The following is a 20175-nucleotide window of genomic DNA, read 5'->3' on the forward strand; positions in this document are numbered from 1 at the left end:
ATGTTTATTTTAATCCAGTTACCTAAAGGGTTTGTACCTATTATACTTACTTTACTCTTTGGGTTCATGTATCATTTTCGGAAAAGAATAACATATACCTACTTTAAAAATGTTGATCGGAAGAAGGCGAAAATGGTGTTATGTCATGCAACAATCAATTGAAACAAATATGTAGTACAAGACCCTGCAGGTTCCTAGCTAGACAAGGTGGCAATCGCGTTGAGTCTTTCTATATACTCTTGTTATATACCTATTATTAATGCACAACAGTTACGTTTTGTTCGCTACGGAGCGTAAACGATTGGCATGTTGGCTACGCACCCTGAAATTATGGATTATCACCTGTTACAATTCATACACGTACACCTTCTTGAATTCCTTATTCATTTAATTTCCATAAATACCAAAATAAATAAAAAATTATAACAAAAGTTACGTAGTTTAAAAATAATTAACCCTTTATAGGGCAAGGGTCTCAAAAAAGACCACCCTATAAGATCGTCTTTTTGTATTTTTTTCTTGTACAAAATTTTTTGTGCTATAGATTGGCGATGAGGCTTGAATTGAGGATTTTTTTGAGCCTTGCCCGCTAAAGAGAATAGAAAAATTAAAGAAATGTTGTCAATAGGTACCTCTAAATGTGTAAATTCATAAGAGATGTGTCCGCAGTATATCCGCTCGAGCTGGTCGACGAGGTCGGGCACGGCGCGCTGGCCGCCGGCGCCGTACACCACGCCCGCGTCTACTGCGTCCTGCACCGACAGCCCGTATCGGGAGGGCTCCAGCACTTTCACGTTCCTGAAACGATTATGGTCATAACAAAAATTGTCACTGAGAACAAAAGTTGTCACTGAGAACAGCATGTGCGCAGCACCCCTAGCACATGATTGGCGCGACAGTATCTCGACGGATACGTGTTCAATGATAAAATAAGCCTTAACTTTGGGTAAGTATGTTTACAGAAGAGATAGGATCCTAATTCAGTGTCATGAACCGAGTACAGTTCAGTGTTTTATTTTTTTTAGGACCCGAATCCCTTAAGATCCACATGAATAAATGCGTGACCCTCTTACACTTTGCGACTGCTTGGGGTCGCGAATCAAAGGTTAACAAATATTGACTTAGGTCATCTGCTAGCACAATGCCCGATCTCAATATTGCTAACATTCATATAGTATTTTATGATTTTTATGTAACGATTTTATAATACAAGGCCTCTATATTACTAGTCGTAGGTAGAAGGTACTAAGTAAGTTACCGTAAAACGGGGTGACTGTAGGAAATTTTGGGGATACTTTGATAGTTTTAAAACGGCCACTAGATTAGCATTATTCATTATTTTCACGAACTGTTCGTGTAACAAGTTAGATTATTATTCCGAATAAAAATATGTTACGACTGAAAAACTGAAATTTGAAAGTCGCCCCTACATTTCAAAGTCACCCTGGTTTACCTAAGCTCAAATATTTTTTTATTGGAACAGAGTTGCAGTTGATTTGTTTCGTCTTGCATACATGGAAGTGTTATTATACTTAAGTATTATAGTGTCATCAAGGCAAAACCTATTTTATAAATATTAAAAATAATATTAGCGCAAAAGTGATATTGTGTTGTGAAACTAGTAGCAATTACGCAATTAATGTAATTGTAAATACTTACTATAATTTATTTCCATAATGTAGGTAAGAGGAATATCATTTTACTAAAAGATATAAGCATGACCTGGGAGCAATAACAGTTTGACTAGGCACAGCATGTAGACAGGTCCTGTAATTATAACTCCGAAGGGAGCGATTTCAGGATTATATAGCTGTATAGCTGCCTAAGTCGTATTAAGGTGTGCCGGTAGTTTGGCTTAAACACTTAAACGCTCCAGGGTCCGTGGCGAGACGTATGATTGTATAAATTGTTGTTGCTACGAGCAGCTAGCTTGAAAAATAGCAAGATATGTAGCCTCATAATAATTGCTTCTTCCTCGGTCGCCATAGCGGCCAAAAGTGAGTGAAAGATCTGCGAGAACAAAACTCAGAAAAGAGGTAAAAAAGTTAACCATACTATTAAATGTGTAGGTACATATGACCCATATGTCAGTGTCAAACTCGTGGTAAGAATACTGCACTCACTCGTATTCTCTTAATAAAGATATGTTCAGATCACTTTGAATACCTCATCCGCGTAACTACTTTTCCTTGTGACTGTACCCACTGAACAAACTTTATTTTTCTTACAAAAATCACTGCCTTTATAAATAACTAAGTACGCCAGCGATATTTATTGCTGAATTTATTGTGAAAGTAACGTTGAACACCGCCTGAATGCTAATTCCAGCAAATTTATGTGGCCTAATATCTACACAATTTACTGCTTCCATAATTTTTCTCTTCACCGTTATAAGTTTACAGCAATTAGGAAAAACTGGAGGCTGACGCCAACGTAACTAATGATGTCAATTTGATCTCATTTTGATATCACTCGCTCGTACATTTCGCTCCTACTCTAATTCATATTTACAAAGAACAAAATGCCGCTCTGAGTCGCTTCCAATCCACTAAATAGGATCTGGGGGCACGGTAGTGCCCCCGCCAAGACGAGCAAAGCGAAGCGCACTACCTACCTTTTCTCGAAGCGCTTCGTCGTTTTTTTTAACCCTCATAACTTGGGTTTGGATTATACCAGATAAACAAAATTCTCGGGATATGATGTCAATAGTGGACTTATTAAACATAAAACATTTCAATTGCATAGCTCTTATACTTTAGATTTTATTCATATCTAAAAAACCCCGATTTCGTCACTGACTCACTCACTCACTGTTGATCATCAAAACCTCTACTTCCTGAAGTCCTAGAACGCTGAAATTTGGTATGTAAGATAGTATTAGTACACAAACAATAAAAAAATTCAAAAACTTGAAATTTTTTGCCCCTAAGGGGGGGAAAAGGGGGGTGGACTTTTGTATGGGAAATCAATAACCGCTGAACCGATTTAGTTGAAATTTGGTATGTAGATAGTTTTTGTAATGGAAAATGGCATAGAATAGTTTTCAACCCCAAAATCGTCCCGTAAGGCTGAAAAGGGGGTGGAAAAGGGCGTTAGGGGAAAAAGAGGGAATCAGGGAGGGAGGGGTGGGGAATCAGTAAAAAGCAGATTGTATAAAAGATGCCACCAGGTACGTATTTCAGGTTATTTAATAGTAGGTATTTTAATCACATGCGCAACCCTTTAAATTAGGGGATGGAAGCAAGTTACAAAAAGAAGTGAAATCCCACCAAAAACATTTTCATGTAAAATGTTGCCAAGACGAAACCATAAGGCTCGCACTGACAAAAAGTTATCAGATCTCTTGTAGAGCCAAGCTTCTAACTCTACAAGCCCTAACTTCACAAACTCTACATCTTAGTCAAAATATATGTGGCTTGGCCGTTTGGTTACTCCAAGAACTATTGTATTATACAAAATAATGAATAATGAATACATTTTTCACCTTACGTCCATGTGACAGTAGCGAAACGGCCAAGCCACATATTTTGACTAAGGTGTAGAGTTTGTGAAGTTAGGGCTTGTAGAGTTAGAAGCTTGGCTCTACAAGAGATCTGATAACTTTTTGTCAGTGCGAGCCTTATGGTTTCGTCTTGGCAACATTTTACATGAAAATGTTTTTGGTGGGATTTAATTTTCAAATGGGAAATAACCCCACAATAACATAAGTGTTCCGTGAACAAAATTTTGTACAGAACACTAAAAATTTAAAATCGAACCATAATACGCGGTTATAGAGTCTGGCTAGCCAAAAATTGTTGACTGATATTTTGTTGTTGTATCACCAATTGTCTATCTATCACTAAAAGTCAGTTGTCAGTTTATGTCATTCATTCAATTAGTTTGCGGTTTATAAGGGGTTTATTTTAAATAATATTAATAATGTCAATACTAGTGAGGTCCCCAAACTATTATTTAAGCTCGTAAATAATTACGACAATGTGCGAAGTCGACGTGTAGCGTTGTATAACGAAAAACTGCAATGTTTACAAGTCGTAACCAAATGTAAACAAATTAGGAGGTTGGTGCTCTATAAATATTTTGATACTTAGCATTTAGCATATTTAGTATAGTACTTATGTAATTTTTGTGGTGATGGATTAATATTACGGTATTATCGATCTAGGTCTTATTTACACTACATTTCATTTTTCGCCTTGGTACACGGTACACGGTACACGGTGAGAAAGTGTAAACATAATATGTGTTTATCGTTGACTGGTATAAATACTTTACATACTGACGTGCACTCAAAGTCAGCTCACATATAAATTATGTGAGCTGACTTTGAGTGCACGTCAACGTATATTTAACTTATATCCTTAGGTACCTTAGGTGTGCACAGAAAATCAAAAATATTTTCTAATATCATAACTAGGTATAATTCCTATTACCCAAAGTGTGACCAGCCGAATTTTTTTTGAATTTCCCGCCTAAAATTTGTGTAATATTTCAGTAGCCAGACTCTAACACTGATGTGAATTCGCAGCGTGGTGTAGAGCGTGATCGCACGGGAGCGACATGCGAATTTGTATCCGCCGCGTGTTTGTTGTGTGTTCTTCCGCTCTGTTTTAGGTGGTAATTTATACACAACTTAGACACGTTGACTCTCAACTCTTATAATAATATTGATGAGGAAATATGCAATCGTGACAAACACTAACATATTGTGAGATGCCTCTACCACTCAAACGGGTTATTGTTCTAACTCTTCAGAATAATATTACGCAGATTATTTACCTTAAGACGAAACAGGAGCTGAGATTTAAATATTTTAGGCAAATAAATATACCCGTCTCGCTAACGGAAGCGGCTCCTAAAACTAGTGCGATAAGGACAAGGCGAAAAATCCTGCGTAAAAATCTCAAAATTCGAGGTTTCGTACTCGACTGTTTCCTCCTCCAAAACTTAACCAATCGTAACCAAATTTGGAAATCTAAATGATTGTGAAATTATCTGTGTCGGACCGTTTTGCTTTTTTGGCTACTTAATTGATATCAGTTTTGAATACCACGCCTCTCATTGCGGCATAGTCAATTAGGCCAATTTTGAAGGGCTCTAGCGCCTTAAAAAACAAAAATATCAAAAAAAGCAAAACGGTTCCACACAGATATTGACAATGTTAATCTGTGTTGAAAAAATCATTGCTCTAGCTTCAAAAACCACGGAGGAAACAGTCGAGTACGTTTGTATGGAGAAATGACCACTCCTGTTGGCTCTTAATTGGCTACAAATGTTTACACACACATTGTTGTGATATTACCTGTCAACGCTCTTGTATTCTACGTTATCAATAGTAGCTTTAAGATGTCCGTGGGTCCGATAGGCGTCGACTAGTTGCTGCGCGCGGCAGTTCTCGTACCGCTTCACGAGTACTTCTTGTGGTGTTTCTGTAACACAAGAATTAAATTTAAAAATGATAATTGTGTGTCATTTTCATAAATTACTCTAAATATTTGGGGCAATCTTACACAAATCGAGCTAACCCATTAGCGCCTAATGCCACTTTTTGGAACCCAACATTTTTTTAATGCTATTTGGTAGAGTTACAGTAGAAACTTACAAAAAATAGTAATTTAAATTAAACTTGATAATATCAACGGATTAAATGAATGAGAACTTAACTCAGAATGAGTTAACATTTATCAATGTGTCTGCTGGTCCATTTTTAACAGACTTCAATTTCAAGAAGGCACTGTATTCGGGTTGAGCTATTATTTAAATCACTACGTTATTATAGCAAGAACAACAAAAAAATAGGTATAGAAGAATTTTTACAATTAACAATTTCTTGGGTGGAAGGAACAAGGCGAGCCACGAAATGAACCTCGTTACTATTGACAAATTAGAAAGGTCTCTCTTGTTATTTCATTCCTTAGAATTTTCGTTTTCATCGATTTTTTTACTTTGCAATTATTTTGTTCATTCGTTGTCCATTTATGGTCCATTTTTAAAATTGTGAAAGGTTTTAGAGGTTATAAAATAAATCCATGTCTCAAACAAGATTCAGCAAACAAAGCCAAATGATTTTTTATAGGTACCATGCTATGGATTGATTACTTATTCTTATTGCAATGTTATACATGTGTTGGTTTAGTACGTGGTTTAGTACACATACTCGTATTGGTTTAGCTATAAATACTCGTATTTAAATTTAATACTAGCAAAAAGCAGAACTTTGTAAGGGCTCGCGGAGTTTTTCTACCTAAACGTACCGGACCGCGACTTTGATCCAGTTTGAGTCTTGTTCCATGTTCGATCGATAAGTGAGAGCAAATAGAAATATACTTACCTACTATTTGGACCCCGGGCGCTGTCCGGTACGCCTGTCTGTTACAACTTTTACTTTGCCCATTAGAAACCTGTGCAGACGACAAAATCAAATTGCCAATGTCATCCACACGTAATATACAATTTCATTAGCGCTTACTACATCCTACACGGTCGCCCAGTACTTTTTGCAAGGAAGCCTTCCTACATAATGTTGGTCAGCGAGCCAATGTCCTTGAATTTATTTATGCGTCCACACCACACAATTGAGCGTAAAACTATCCCGTCTGGACACCTACTGGCGGTAATCATGCTGCTCCGCAGATAAACTTACGTATAATTTGCTCTCTTACGTGCTCATCAAGACGAGTGAGATGACCAAAACAGCGTGTGCCTATGTTGCAACAAACGTGAGTTCCACTAAATACTGCCAGGGTTCAGCTACAGCTCTATCGTGAGTATCGAAACAGCTCTATCGTGAGAGATTGTGCCTATATTGTATAAAACCCGAGCTCCACTAGGTACTGCCAGAGTTCAGCATCAGCTACCTTGGGTACTACCCTACCAAGTGATCATCATGACGAGTCGGATGTCCAAAACAGCGTGTGCCTATGTTGCACCAAACTCGAGCTGCACTAGGTACTGCCAGGGTTCAGCATCAGCTCTATCTTGGGTACTACTCTCCTAAGTGCTCATCAAGACGAGTGAGATAACCAAAACATCGTGTGCCTATATTGCGACAAACCTGAGTTCCACTAAATACTGCCCGGTTCAGCTACAGCTCTATTATGGGTATCTCCCAAGTGCTCAAAAAAACAAGTCGGGTGACCAAAACAGCGTTTGCCTATGTTGCACCAAACCTGAGTTCCAATAGGTACTGCCAGGGTTCAGCATCAGCTCTATCTTGGGTACTGCTCTCCCAAGTGCTCATTCTGACGAGTCGGATGTCTAAAACAGCGTGTATCTATGTTACACCAAACCTGAGTTCTACTAGGTTTAGCATCAGCTCTATCTTGGGTACTACTCTCCTAAGTGCTCATCAAGACGAGTCGGATGACCAAAACAGCGTGTGCATATGTTGTATTAAACCCGAGCTCCACTCGGTACTGCCAGGGTTCAGCATCAGCTATCTTGTGTACTGTGCTCTACCAAGTGATCATCATGACGAGTCGGATGTCCAACCCAGTGTGTGTATATGTTGCACCGAACTTGAGTTCCGCTAGGTACAGCCAGGGTTCAGCATCAGCTCTATCGTACTGCTCTCCCAAGTGCTCATCAAGACGTGTAGAATTACTAAAACAGCGTGTGCCTGTTGCACCAAACCTGAGTTCCACTAGGTACTGCCAGGGTTCTGGGTCATTTTGTTGAACTGCACGCCGACGTTGCAATTGGCGTGCAGTCGGCGTGCAGTTTCCATACAAGTTGCAGTCGGGTTGTAGTCCGTCTGTATCGGCCCTAAATCACGGCCTAATATGCTTATCTTTATTTATAATTTTGGCAGTTCCAAGCAATAGTAACACTAAAACTGTTTCTCGAACTGAAAATACCCGATTTAAGTTTGCTAACACAACATGACTGATCAGTTCATCGGCGTCACAAAACATACGAGTAAATTGACCTCCGCAGTGAATATACAGCAAGATTGAATGTTCCAGTATTCAGAGAAACTTAATTGCTAAATTGGGAATCAAACCGAGCGGTCGAGATGGGTCAGAAAAGTCAGAATCTAAAATTTTAACCCTATTTTGTATTCATCGTTGTTAGCACATAGTACATTAGCACGAATTTTAATTCATAATTTTTCTAACAGATGGCGCTAGTAGTAATACAAAGTGTTTTTCCTTTATTTTATTTTTTTAGGTTTATAAAATGATATTTTTATGTTTGATAACACATCTAGACATGAATTTAAATTACTATGTTAAATTTCAAACCTATAAGTGCGATAGTTTTTCCGTAAAGTGTACCACAAGAATGCATAGTTTGTCGAATAGTGATAGGGCTCGCTTCGCTCGCCCTAATAAGAATCCATTGATATAGTATAAAGAACTGGATACCCAATCAGCCGCCAAAAATGGCCCCACAAAAGTGATGTCAAAACAGATCATGCATTACTTTTTCGTTTAGTCTTGTTTGAAACGCTCAAATGTGAAGTTGTCAACAATTACGAAATGTGCCGTTAAAATATGTAAAAATAACAATGATAAAGCAAGGAAAAAGGATGGAATGTATTTCTTTCGGTTAGTTCTTTGGATAGCATTACATAATTTATGTAATCTGGTGGTAATTTTATGGTTTTGAATAAATTAATTTGTTAGTACCAAAGAAGGGATGTCAAGGAACAAAATTCTAATGAGTCGATGTGAGGTCAATATTTTTATTTATTTTTATATGGAATTCATAAGAAATAATATTATGTTTAAATTGAAGATTTCCAAGAAAACCTATGCGACGTGCAAAGTGGACTGCTATTTAATTATAGCAAGAGATAGGGGTGATGCAGTTTTAAACAAGGCAAAACGGCACTTGTGTGTTCGGCCCATTTCCCTGTTTCCGACATATACACCACCAATAAGGGCTTATATCGACTAACTGTAAATGCTAAACCTGTCGGAACACAGTGACAACCACAGGATTTTTTTTATAAAGTATAGGTAGACTTTATAAAAAAAATCCAATCAGTATCTAAATTTCCCCGTGCACCCGTGCTATGAGTAAATGTAGATCTTAAATACACAGTTATTTAATAAGTAGAATTTATTTCAAGGAAATTAGTATTTAAAGACGTATACTTACGAATTAAAAATTTAATTTGTTTGAATTTGAACCACGAATTACTTTTATTTGAGCTCCCGATTAAATTAAATTTGTTTTATTTATTACTTCAATTGGTTTTCCTGTACAGTAATACATATTAAAGTGTACCAAAGTGACTCCATTCGTTCATTATTCTCGTTTGACGTTGTTTGACGTAAATACGTTACGTTTAGTGCCATCGGACTAAATTTTTTAACAGTGTTGGTACTTATGTTTGCAAATTTGACACTGATTGCTTACGACATTAAGCTCTTTTCTGTACGAAACATTTATCTTGACTCAAAATTTACGTAAGCGTTTTTATCATCAATGCAAATGGTGCGAAACGTCATTGGGATCCACATTTGTTGACGTTTTTGTTCTGCTTTGTGTGTCTATTTCTTTTATATTAAGTCAGTGTAAGAATCGTGTAAGATTGGAAAATTACGGGGTAAAGTTATTCGTGATTATTTATCGAATGTTAGAGCTGTCGCAATCTCGTATCTAATGCATGTTTCTATTTAAAATTTAAAACGTACTTCAAAGCACTACGGTTTGTTTTCAAACGATATAATTGCGTCGAGATAACTTCACTGAGAGTAATTTGATGTTCTGTAAAGACGGTAAGATAAATTGCTTTTAGCGAGTAAGGATGTTCCAAGAGATAAATCAATATTCAACATAAATTGCGGGTCTATACCGCCTAATCCTCGTGGTTCCCTTCTGATCATGATTGAGTATCGTGACCAATCATGTCAACCCTTTTTTGCGTCAAATATCCCTTGGTGCAAAAGTAGCATTTTGACGTCCCCCTTTTCTTAGCATTTTGTGTCTTTCATGGCATCTTGAGATTCTCGCTACACTAATCTGAGATTGTGCAACCCCGAAATCGCGAAAAAAAATTGACACTCCTATACAAGATATCAACATCAGCCAGCCAAAATGTATGGGAGAGTCAATTCTTTTTTCGGGATTTGGGGTTGGTCCCATAGTAAAAGTTGCTCTATGACCTAATACAACGTGTACCCATCCCACTTTCAATGGCTGGTGTAATACCCTGTATAGTTGCAGTTAGCAAAACATATTTGTATGTAGCCATGTAGGGGTGCTAAGCTAATAATTTTACTGACTAGTACAGTCTCAAAAGTCAACAGATATTTACATTACTGCCATATTCGAACTTTAAGATACGTCAAATATTAGATATAGAAACGATATGGATCGGATATGTCAGTCTCAAACAAGTGTCAAAAGTGACATTTCTTCAAACAAAAACGTCACTTTTTTGACACTGACATTTCCGATATGGATTCCTATCTATATCTAATATTTGGCGTATCTTAAAGTTCGAATACGGTTGTTACAGTTTAAAATACTTCACTATTACTATGTCCTGATACTTATACGTTTTGTTTAATAATATTTTGTTCATGCTGAACCTAACCTGTACCTGTAAGAGCTCTTGGAGAGTCAAATTATGGAACACTAAAAATGATGAAGTTCACGCCGGGTGTAACGATACTAAGGGTTATAAGTTATAAGAGCAAAATGAATGAACATTTTTGAAGTGAAAACTTCTTTAGCGGCGCTGGGCACTTTTTGAGGTGGGGAAAAAATGATAAACTCGAGACAGCGTAAGGCGATCACATGACCGTAAGGTGGCCACTCATAATTTAGATGGCATTTAAATCAATAAAGAAAAACTCAATGTTATTTGACATTTATGTTGCGGACTCCTTTTCAAAACCTATACTTATCTTTTTACACACTCTTTACCTATGTTCAAATAATTTGACGTTGTCATGGCAGTATGTAAATAAACATGTCAATGAAAAAGTGTGACCTTATTTGAGAATGATAATAATATATAATAAATAAATAGAATACCTCCGCTAAACGTATGTATCGTGTTACCGGGCGTCGGTAACATAGTGAGGTGAGTTTTCACTTCTATCGGCACTCCCGGAGTGCAACCCGTTGTTTTTTTTTATAAGGGCGCCGGGTACCGCATTATGATGTGGATTATTACTCGACCTACCACACTGGCTTTCTGTTCGCGGTCGATGGCCGAACACGCCGGTTCCAGAATGATATTTCACTCTGTCAAACAACCGGCACTCCTTCCATCTCATCACCTGCCTCGTTCCCACTTTACTGAATCCGTGCATCCTGTCTCACTTGCACTTTGTAAAACAACATTTAGCAATAAGTTAAAACATTTAAGATGTTTACGGATATTTAGAGTTCAAGGTGTTCTATTTAAAATACACGCGCTTGAGTGTGCCCCAGCGCAGCCCGATCGCTACTGAACGCGAGTGAATGAGACAGAGGAATGATAATATTATGTTTACTGTTACGTCACAACAATATGATTATGGGAAGATACGAGTACTGTGATTAAATATGATAAGAGCGTTCAATTTACTCTCAGTTCTTAACATTTAGGTCATGAAGAGTGTGTAAAGAAGGCCAATTTGTTAACAAGCGTTCTATATTGACTAAGTATAAAATAAAATCAATACGTCAAAAACAACAACAGCTGATATTGTAATCTATTATTTATAGCTACCATCATTAGATTGGCAGGGGGCCCTCCACACGCAAATTTTGCGATCACTACTCTTTTATCTTATCATTATAATACCTATTCATTTTCATATATCACGCTTGAAATTAGATAGCAGTTAAAATAATATTACTGTTGCTATAGGCATAGTATTTCAATGACATACTACGACAATATTATAAGTCCTATCCGGAAACGTCGCGGCCTCTGCATGTAGTCTCCGTGACCCTTGCGACACTGACCGGCTATTTGGTAAAGCGTTAACTGTCTTTCGTAGGTATATGAATAAAGAGTGGCTGATACTACGCCGAGTCGCACCCGAGTTGCTTTCTTTGCTGTTTTGTAGTTATTAGGCGAGAGAACTTTAAAAATCTGATCTTGACTTGCTAACTAACTCGATCTACCTATTTTAGCTTTTTATGACAGAGGTCTGAGTTGGGTTTCTTTTAGAAGGCGGCAGAGTATTTACAATAAACTTTTGTTTAGCTTTGGCCAATCGCTTTTTTGTTTCCATAATTACCTTTGGCTCAAATGGAAACGCAGTGGTAAAATATGATAATTTAAAGGGGCTTAGGGATCATTTGCATTTAGGTGCTCAATGTAAATCATATTTAAGCCTTAAGCCATTTCGACATTGATTTGAATTTAAAAATGTGTTCAAAACAACAGATCAGCAACTAAAATAATGCGTTATCATTCGATAACTTTTGTTCTAGCTATATAATTGCTGTAAATGTTTAATAGGCGCTTTTCATGTTAGGATTTTCATTAAATGCATATGTAAATAAAATCATATAAACAATTAAACTCATTGATAAACGAAAAAATATATTTCAATCTAGGTAGAGAAATTCTGAAAGTAACTGCACGAGTTTCTATAAAATAATACCCAAATAAGTAAAGGAGTGTCTATAATATTTTTCCAGGATCAGATTGTCAGATCCTGACTTAATGACAATTGACTAATTGTGATATATACCTTACCTTTCTAACCAAAATAAAATTGCAAATCAGCCCAAAATCGATAAATCGAGGAGCACAGGTACATAAAAAAAACTAATAAAACATAATTCCGGAGAATTGAGAACATACCTGTTTCAAAAATATGACTATTGATTACCTCTGGAAGCTGGGCTGGTCTCCCTCGGGCCATCATTTTAATCGAACTTGCATATTTGGGAGTAGAGTATAAAATATATACCAATATAATTGGGTCTTTACACGCCATAATTATAAAACGACAGTACTAGGGTTTGCAATCCGGATCCGAAATGTATGAAATTATCCGGATCTGGATCCGGATCCGCGGATATTCTCATACATTTCGGATCCGTCGTGCAAACCCTAGACAGTACCCTACTTTAGTAGGTGCAAAAGATGATATCCATATGTTGGTAATCATAGAGCATTAGTAGCATGGTTGATGGCATGCTTATGTCCTGCGTGCGTTTCGTGATCGTGGTTTATTTGGTCAGCTACATGTAAAGTCCATTAACTACTGCCATCCGTACAACTGATAGACTTATTGTAGTATATATCTGAGTAGAAATTGCATATACGGATTGAGGGTGAGCTCCAATGTTGTTGGATTGACACAAATTATTAGTCGTATGGTGATTCCCTACATCATTATTCTCCTACAATATTATAATGTGAGACTATGAGTGTAAATTGTGTTTATTTTATAACATTTCTCCGAAACAAATCCCACCGCTCCCACTCATTCATTTTAGTTTTCTTTCTCTTATTTAAAAGTTACTTGATTTAGTGTCTTCTCAGCTAACAATGGTATTATCAGCCACATAATATATGACAATAAAATGAAGAAACTGGAGAATAATTCCTTCTTTAACCGGATTGTGTATGCGATCAATTATTTTGGCAGCAGTAGCAATCTTCACGGGATCGGTCATGTGATTTCTTTATCGCACATACCGAGTTTTAAAAGGTAAGATATTAGGACAGTAGATCAACTGAACCTCTTAGAATATAATTTGAAAATAACAATAACTATTCAATTAAGAATTTGTTATACGCACAAAAATACCTTACATAGGAAAAGAGCTGATATTCTTCAAACTGCTGTACTGATTTTTATCAACAATAGCTAATTGTAAGAACCACTTCACGAAAACTGTCTTTCACGTAAAAAAAAACCAGATTGAAATTGGTCCATCGGTTTGAAAGCTACGATGCCACAGACTGACACACAGACATACATTGGCGTCAAACATATAGAACCCCTCTTTTTGAGTCAGGGGTTTAAAAAAGCAATGTTTAAGTAGGTTCTTTTACGTCATCTAAAAATGGTTATAAAAATTATCAGGGGCCTTATTCGACATGCCACTTTTGACGTCGCATGTTGAAGTTCATTTGAATCTGAACAATCATGGGTTGTCGAATAGGTAAAGTGTGTCACCTGTCAGTGAATCTCATGTAAACAAATCATTTCATCGCTAGACTTGGTTGTCTATTGGTATTGCCGCCATGTTTGGATTTATGACATTTAAAAGGGGATTCTATGGCATAGAGTAAACTGCATTTCTATTTTCTATAGTTTTTTGATTCCCCTACTCGACGCAAGATGGAGTTAACATTCAAATTTCGATCTTGGCGTTATAAAAATAAACCGCAAGAACATGACATGCAGTTGCGTTGGTGTAGATCTATCATGAAAACGAATATATGACAATTGTCCAGAATTAAAAAAAACTTGACAATAAACACACAGCAATACATATACCACTAAATGTCAAAAAGAAAACAGATTTAGTATAATTACTAGGTAACAAATTATATTTTAAACCAATCGTCGTGGGTCCTAACCCCGGCTCTTAGCAAGGAACTTCTTGTAACTTGTGTGAAAAATATCATTTGATATTACACCAATTACTTTATGGTGAAGTAAAATATCATGAGTCATGAGGAAGACGGAGTAGCCAGTAGCCACAATAAGCTATATTTTTGTCCTCTGGGTTAGATGGCAGTGAAACAGTGAGAGATAGTGAAGAATGCGGCAAAATAAGCATTTATTGTGTTGTTAGTAGTTAGTAGACTAGTTTTTTTTCTAAAAATGAAAATTGACGCAACAGCAAGCTTATAGCCCTCTATGAGCCAGTCTGTTAGGTGCAGGCTTAAGGGCTAATCCCGGGGGAAGCGGAGCGTCGGCGACTAGCTGGTGCATCTGCTTATTAACCTCTTCTCACTTTTACCTCAGGTCCTTTGATTAATAAATTAAGGTAAATTCGTAAGAACTAGTGCCTGTGTCATATTCTAAATTGGACGCTATGCCTAATTAGTTGTTATAAATTAAATAAAATAATTATTTATTTAATTAAATTTATAACAACGCAACGTGGGGTTATTCACGATGAATTTTAATGGCTTATATAAGACAGCGGTCGTATATTGCCTCAGAAATTTGGATTTTCTCAGTTTGAATGAACAGCAAACTGGAGACATTGAGATTAATTTTAAACTTATTATTTTAGGTGTTCGTAAGAAATAAGGTATTGACAGACATTGACGGAAAATCGCGAAAACCCGGTCAGGTGCGTCGGACCACGCAAAACGGAGGAGGATTCCATACTTACTTCTTCTACCATGTATCCATATGCCAAAATAGCAACAAAAAAGCCGAACAAAAATACCGTTTCTTCGCAGCACTAGATTTCAGTCCTTTTTTTAGAAAAGTAATATGTTTAGGTACATAATATATATGTAAGTAATTTTGTTATGTGAAACTTATATGTTGTGTTACGAGACTTACGAGTAGGTAACTTTAAACTTTAACAGCCTAACAGATCCCAATAAGGCCTAGTTTACCCTCTGGGTTGGAAGGTCAGATGGCAGTTGCTTTCGGAAAAACTAGTGCCTACGCCAATCCTTGGGATTAATTGTCAAGCTAACAATAGGTTCTCATGATCCGTGACACAATCGAGATAACGCGAGGAAGAATAACTTTGTCACAAGAATATTTGGCCAAATATAAATCCTTATTTTAATACTCTCGTGTATTTGACCTACCTACTCGTATTTAATCGTATTTTGCCACCTAGTAGCCTCGAATTGGTTGTTATATGTAGCTTTCCATAAATTAAAGGTCCTTATGCTTCAATAAGGACGTTTTCATGGGGTCCCGTTGTTTCCCATAAAGTTTTAAGTCAATGTATTGTTTGTCATATTATCATTACTCATAAAACTGAAACCGTTAACATTTCAAGATTTTAGTTAGGTTATCCTATAGATAGGTTAGGTTAGGTTAGATTTGTTTTATGGCAATCCTGAAAAGTGACGCGTTTCTGAACCAAAGGAATTATGACTAACGAAAATTCGAGCAAACAATACATTATGGCTTAAAACTATTTGGGAAACAATAGAGACTCCGTTTTCACCTGAAGTTGCAATAGAAATTGGAAAGCCACATTTTTTCAAGCTTTTACTTAGTTTCATCTGTCCCGTTGGTTGTCTGTCTGTTCCAATGTGGTTCCAATCAAATCATGCAAATTAAATCCCAACAAAAACATAAATGTGAAATGAGAGCCAAGTTCAATATTAAGAATATGTGTCGTTGTTGACTCGCCGACAAAAGAATTGAGATCTATATGGGTGCCAAGTTCTGTGCTGTGTAGAAAATCCTGAAATTATAAAGGATTTGTCTTGGCTAGTTTTTAACAATAAACCAAGTTTTTGAAAAACTAACAGAAAAAGCCCGACCTACTAGCTGTTGCCCGCGACTTCGTACGCGTGGATTTGTATATTGGTGGTTATATATTCTACATTAGCTTAGAACATTATGCAGCAAGAGATTGCGGTAGGACGGTTAATCATTTCTTAATTATTAATATTATACGACGCATGAGACTTGTCTTTCACAACCTACGAAGTTTCAAGCCCCTAACTGAATAAAATTGTCCTCGATGTAATCCCTCTAAACCCCCTTAGAAGATTTTCATGTCCTCTATTTAATAAAACCTACTACCTAACTACCTATTTACGAAGTTTCAAGTTCCTAGCTTTAAATAAAATTTGCACCCTAAGACGAACTTTAATCCCCTTTTTAACCCCCTTAGGGGTTGAATTTCCAAAAACGTTACAATTACTTTTTTTTGTTATCGGCTGTTATGCCTTTCTAAGAAGTTTCAAAGCATTTGTAATGGATTCAAACTTTCAACCCCTGTTTAACCCTGTTAGGGGATGAATTTTACAAAACGCTGAAATTACTTTTCCTGTATTTTAATAATATCCCCAAATACAAAGATTCAATTCCCGCGTTCGAAAAAATGTTTGATATCCATACAAACTTTCAACCCCTTTTTCACCACTTTAGGGGATGAATATTCAAAAACGCTGAAATTAGTTTTCTTGTATTTTAATACCATATATTTTTACGACGTTTCAAGTTCCTAGCTTAAAATAAAATTTGAACGCCATACAAACTTTCAACCCCTGTTTAACCCTGTTAGGGGATGAATTTTACCAAACGCTGAAATAACTTTTCCTGTCTTCTAATAATATCCCCAAATACAAAGATTTAAGTCCCGCACTCTCATAAATATTTGATATCCGTACAAATTTTTAACCCCATGTTTTACCACCTTGGGGGATGAATTTTTAAGAACGCTGAAATTTGTTTTTTTTGTATCTTAATTTAATACCTATTTGCAAAGTTCCAAGTTCATAGCTTAAAATAAAATTTGCACCCTAAGACGAACTTTCATCCCCTTTTTAACCCCCTTAGGGGTTGAATTTACAAAAACGTTGCAATCACTTTTTTTTGTTATCGGCTATTATGCCTTTCTAAGAAGTTTCAAAGCATTTGTAATGGATTCAAACTTTCAACCCCTGTTTAACCCTGTTAGGGGATGAATTTTACAAAACGGTGAAATTACTTTTCCTGTATTTTAATAATATCCCCAAATACAAAGATTCAAGTCCCGCACTCTCAAAAATATTTGATCTCCGTACAAATTTTCAATCCCTTTTTTACCACCTTGGGGGATGAATTTTTAAAAACGCTGAAATTAGTTTTCTTGTTTTTTAATTTAATACCTTTTTACGAAGTTTCAAGGTCCTAGCTTAAAATAAAATTTGCACCCCAGGACAAAGTTTCATCGCCTTTTTTACCCCCTTAGAGGTTGAATTAACTAAAACGTCGCAATTACTTTTTTTTGTCATCGGCTATTATGCCTTTCTAAGAAGTTTCAAAGCATTTGTAATGGATTCAAACTTTCAACCCCTTTTTAACCCTGTTAGGGGATGAATTTTCAAAAACGCTGAAATTGCTTTTCCTGTCTTATAATAATATCCCCATATACAAAGTTTCAAGTCCAACACTCACAAAAATATTTGATCTCCATACAAACTTTCAACCCCTTTTTCACCACCTTGGGGGATGAATTTTCGAAAACGCAGAAATGAATTTTCTTATTTTTTAATTTAATACCTTTTTACGAAGTTTCAAGGTCCTAGCTTAAAATAAAATTTGCACCCCAGGACAAAGTTTCATCCCCTTTTTTACCCCCTTAGAGGTTGAATTACCTAAAACGTCGCAATTACTTTTTTTTGTCATCGGCTATTATGCCTTTCTAAGAAGTTTCAAAGCATTTGTAATGGATTCAAACTTTCAACCCCTTTTTAACCCTGTTAGGGGATGAATTTTCAAAAACGCTGAAATTACTTTTCCCGTTTTATAATACTATCCCCATATACAAAGTTTCAAGTCCAACACTCACAAAAATATTTGATCTCCATATAAACTTTCAACCCCTTTTTCACCACCTTGGGGGATGAATTTTCGAAAACGCAGAAATTAATTTTCTTGTTTTTTAATATAGTACATTTTTACAAAGTTTCAATTTCCTAGCTCAAAATAAAACTTGAACCCCATACAAACTTTCATCCCCTTTTTAACCCCCTTAGGGGTTGAATTTCTCAAAATCGCTCCTTAGCTCTTATACGTTTTATAAATGCAACCTAGTGTCCAAATTTCAACTTTCTAGCATTTGTAGTTTCGGCTCTACGTTGATGAGTCAGTCAGTCAGTCAGTCAGTCAATCAGTCAGGACACGTGCATTTATATATATAGATAGATATGCCTATACTTAAAAACTAGCCAAGACAAATCCTTTATAATTTCAGGATTTTCTATTATTTTATAATTATTTTGAACAAGCTAAGGGACTTGAATACATGTGCCAAATTTCATGTGTGTAGGTTAAGTAGGTTTCAAGTTGTGAAGGGGTCAAAAGTAGCTCGAAATGGTTCGTGTAATATTACACACGGTTGCTGCGTCGCCAGTTCCTTTTTCTTTGAACTTGGCTGGACACGCTACCGCGTGTCTAGATTTGACCCACTTCTCGGGTGTTCAATGAAGCTGAAAATTTACATAAGTACATAATATGTAATATGGGTGACAATACAATATTTTTATGGTTACCATCGATGATGATCAGGCCTCGGAGTTTTTTTAGCACGGTAAGACTAAGGAGAGCTATGGAGTCTTTGTTAACATTAAAATTAAGTTCATACTCATACTCATCCTCATTAATTAAGTACAAGTAAATTATGTACAGCTCTAGACCTAATAAATATCAGCGATCATCACAATAACGAAATACGTAACTATATATTCACTAGCTGTTGCCCGCGACTTCGTACGCGTGGATTTGTATATTGGTGGTTATAAATTCTACATTAGCTTAGAACATTATGCAGCAAAAGATAGCAGTAGGGACGGTTATTCATTTGTTAATTATTAAGTATACAACGCATGAGATTTGTCTTTCACAACCTGGCTACGAAATTTCAAGCCCCTAACTGAATAAAATTGTTCTCGATAATCTCGATATAATCTTTCTCAACCGCCAGAAGATTTTCAAGTCCACTATGTAATAAAATCTACTACCTAACTACCTATTTACGAAGTTTGAAGTTCCTAGCTTTAAATAAAATTTGAACCCTCTACCAACTCTCAACCCCTGTTTAAACTTTTAGGGGATGAATTTTTAAAAACGCTGAAATTACTTTTCTTGTATTGTAATAATATGCCTTTATACAACGATTAAAGTCCCGCACTCCGATAAATATTTGGGTTCCATACAAATTTTCGACCCCCTTCACCACCTTGGGGGATGAATTATCAAAAACTCTAAAATTAGTTTTCTTTTCTCTTAATAAAATACCTTTTTACAAAGCTTCAAGTTCCTAGCTTTAAATAAAATTATAACCTATACAATCTTTCCACCCCTTTTTAACCCTGTTATGGGATGAATTTTTAAAAACGCCGAAATAAGTTTTCTTGTGTTCTAATACTATGGCTTTATACAAAGATTTAAGTCTCGCACTCTCAAAAATATTTGATCTCCATACAAACTTTCAACCCCTTTTTCACCTCCACGGGGGATGAATTTTTAAAAACGCTGAATAGGTTTTTTTGTTTTTTAATAGAATACCTTTCTACGAAGTTTCAAGTTCCTAGCTTTAAATAAAATTTGAACCCTATAC

At 36.2% G+C, this 20175-nt stretch overlaps 2 protein-coding genes across 2 annotated transcripts in view; one reads left to right on the forward strand and one right to left on the reverse strand.

The window, feature by feature from the left end:
• The window catches only part of LOC134659387 (probable 2-oxoglutarate dehydrogenase E1 component DHKTD1 homolog, mitochondrial), a 35666-nt gene extending 24246 nt beyond the window's left edge, over positions 1 to 11420 (reverse strand). The window contains exons 1-3 of the mRNA XM_063515044.1: positions 11144 to 11420; positions 5303 to 5429; positions 633 to 798 (exon numbers count right to left, since the gene is read on the reverse strand). Coding sequence (XP_063371114.1) covers positions 633 to 798; positions 5303 to 5429; positions 11144 to 11273 — 423 coding nt within the window. The 5' untranslated portion in view covers positions 11274 to 11420. The remainder of the gene's footprint in view (positions 1 to 632; positions 799 to 5302; positions 5430 to 11143) is intronic.
• Positions 11421 to 13489: 2069 nt separating this feature from the next.
• Positions 13490 to 20175, forward strand: part of LOC134656599 (sodium channel protein Nach-like) — a 38797-nt gene continuing 32111 nt past the window's right edge. Inside the window, exon 1 of the mRNA XM_063512155.1 lies at positions 13490 to 13619. Coding sequence (XP_063368225.1) covers positions 13492 to 13619 — 128 coding nt within the window. The 5' untranslated portion in view covers positions 13490 to 13491. The remainder of the gene's footprint in view (positions 13620 to 20175) is intronic.

The sequence above is a fragment of the Cydia amplana genome, chromosome 2 (genome assembly GCF_948474715.1).
Source record: "Cydia amplana chromosome 2, ilCydAmpl1.1, whole genome shotgun sequence".
NCBI lineage: Eukaryota > Metazoa > Arthropoda > Insecta > Lepidoptera > Tortricidae > Cydia > Cydia amplana.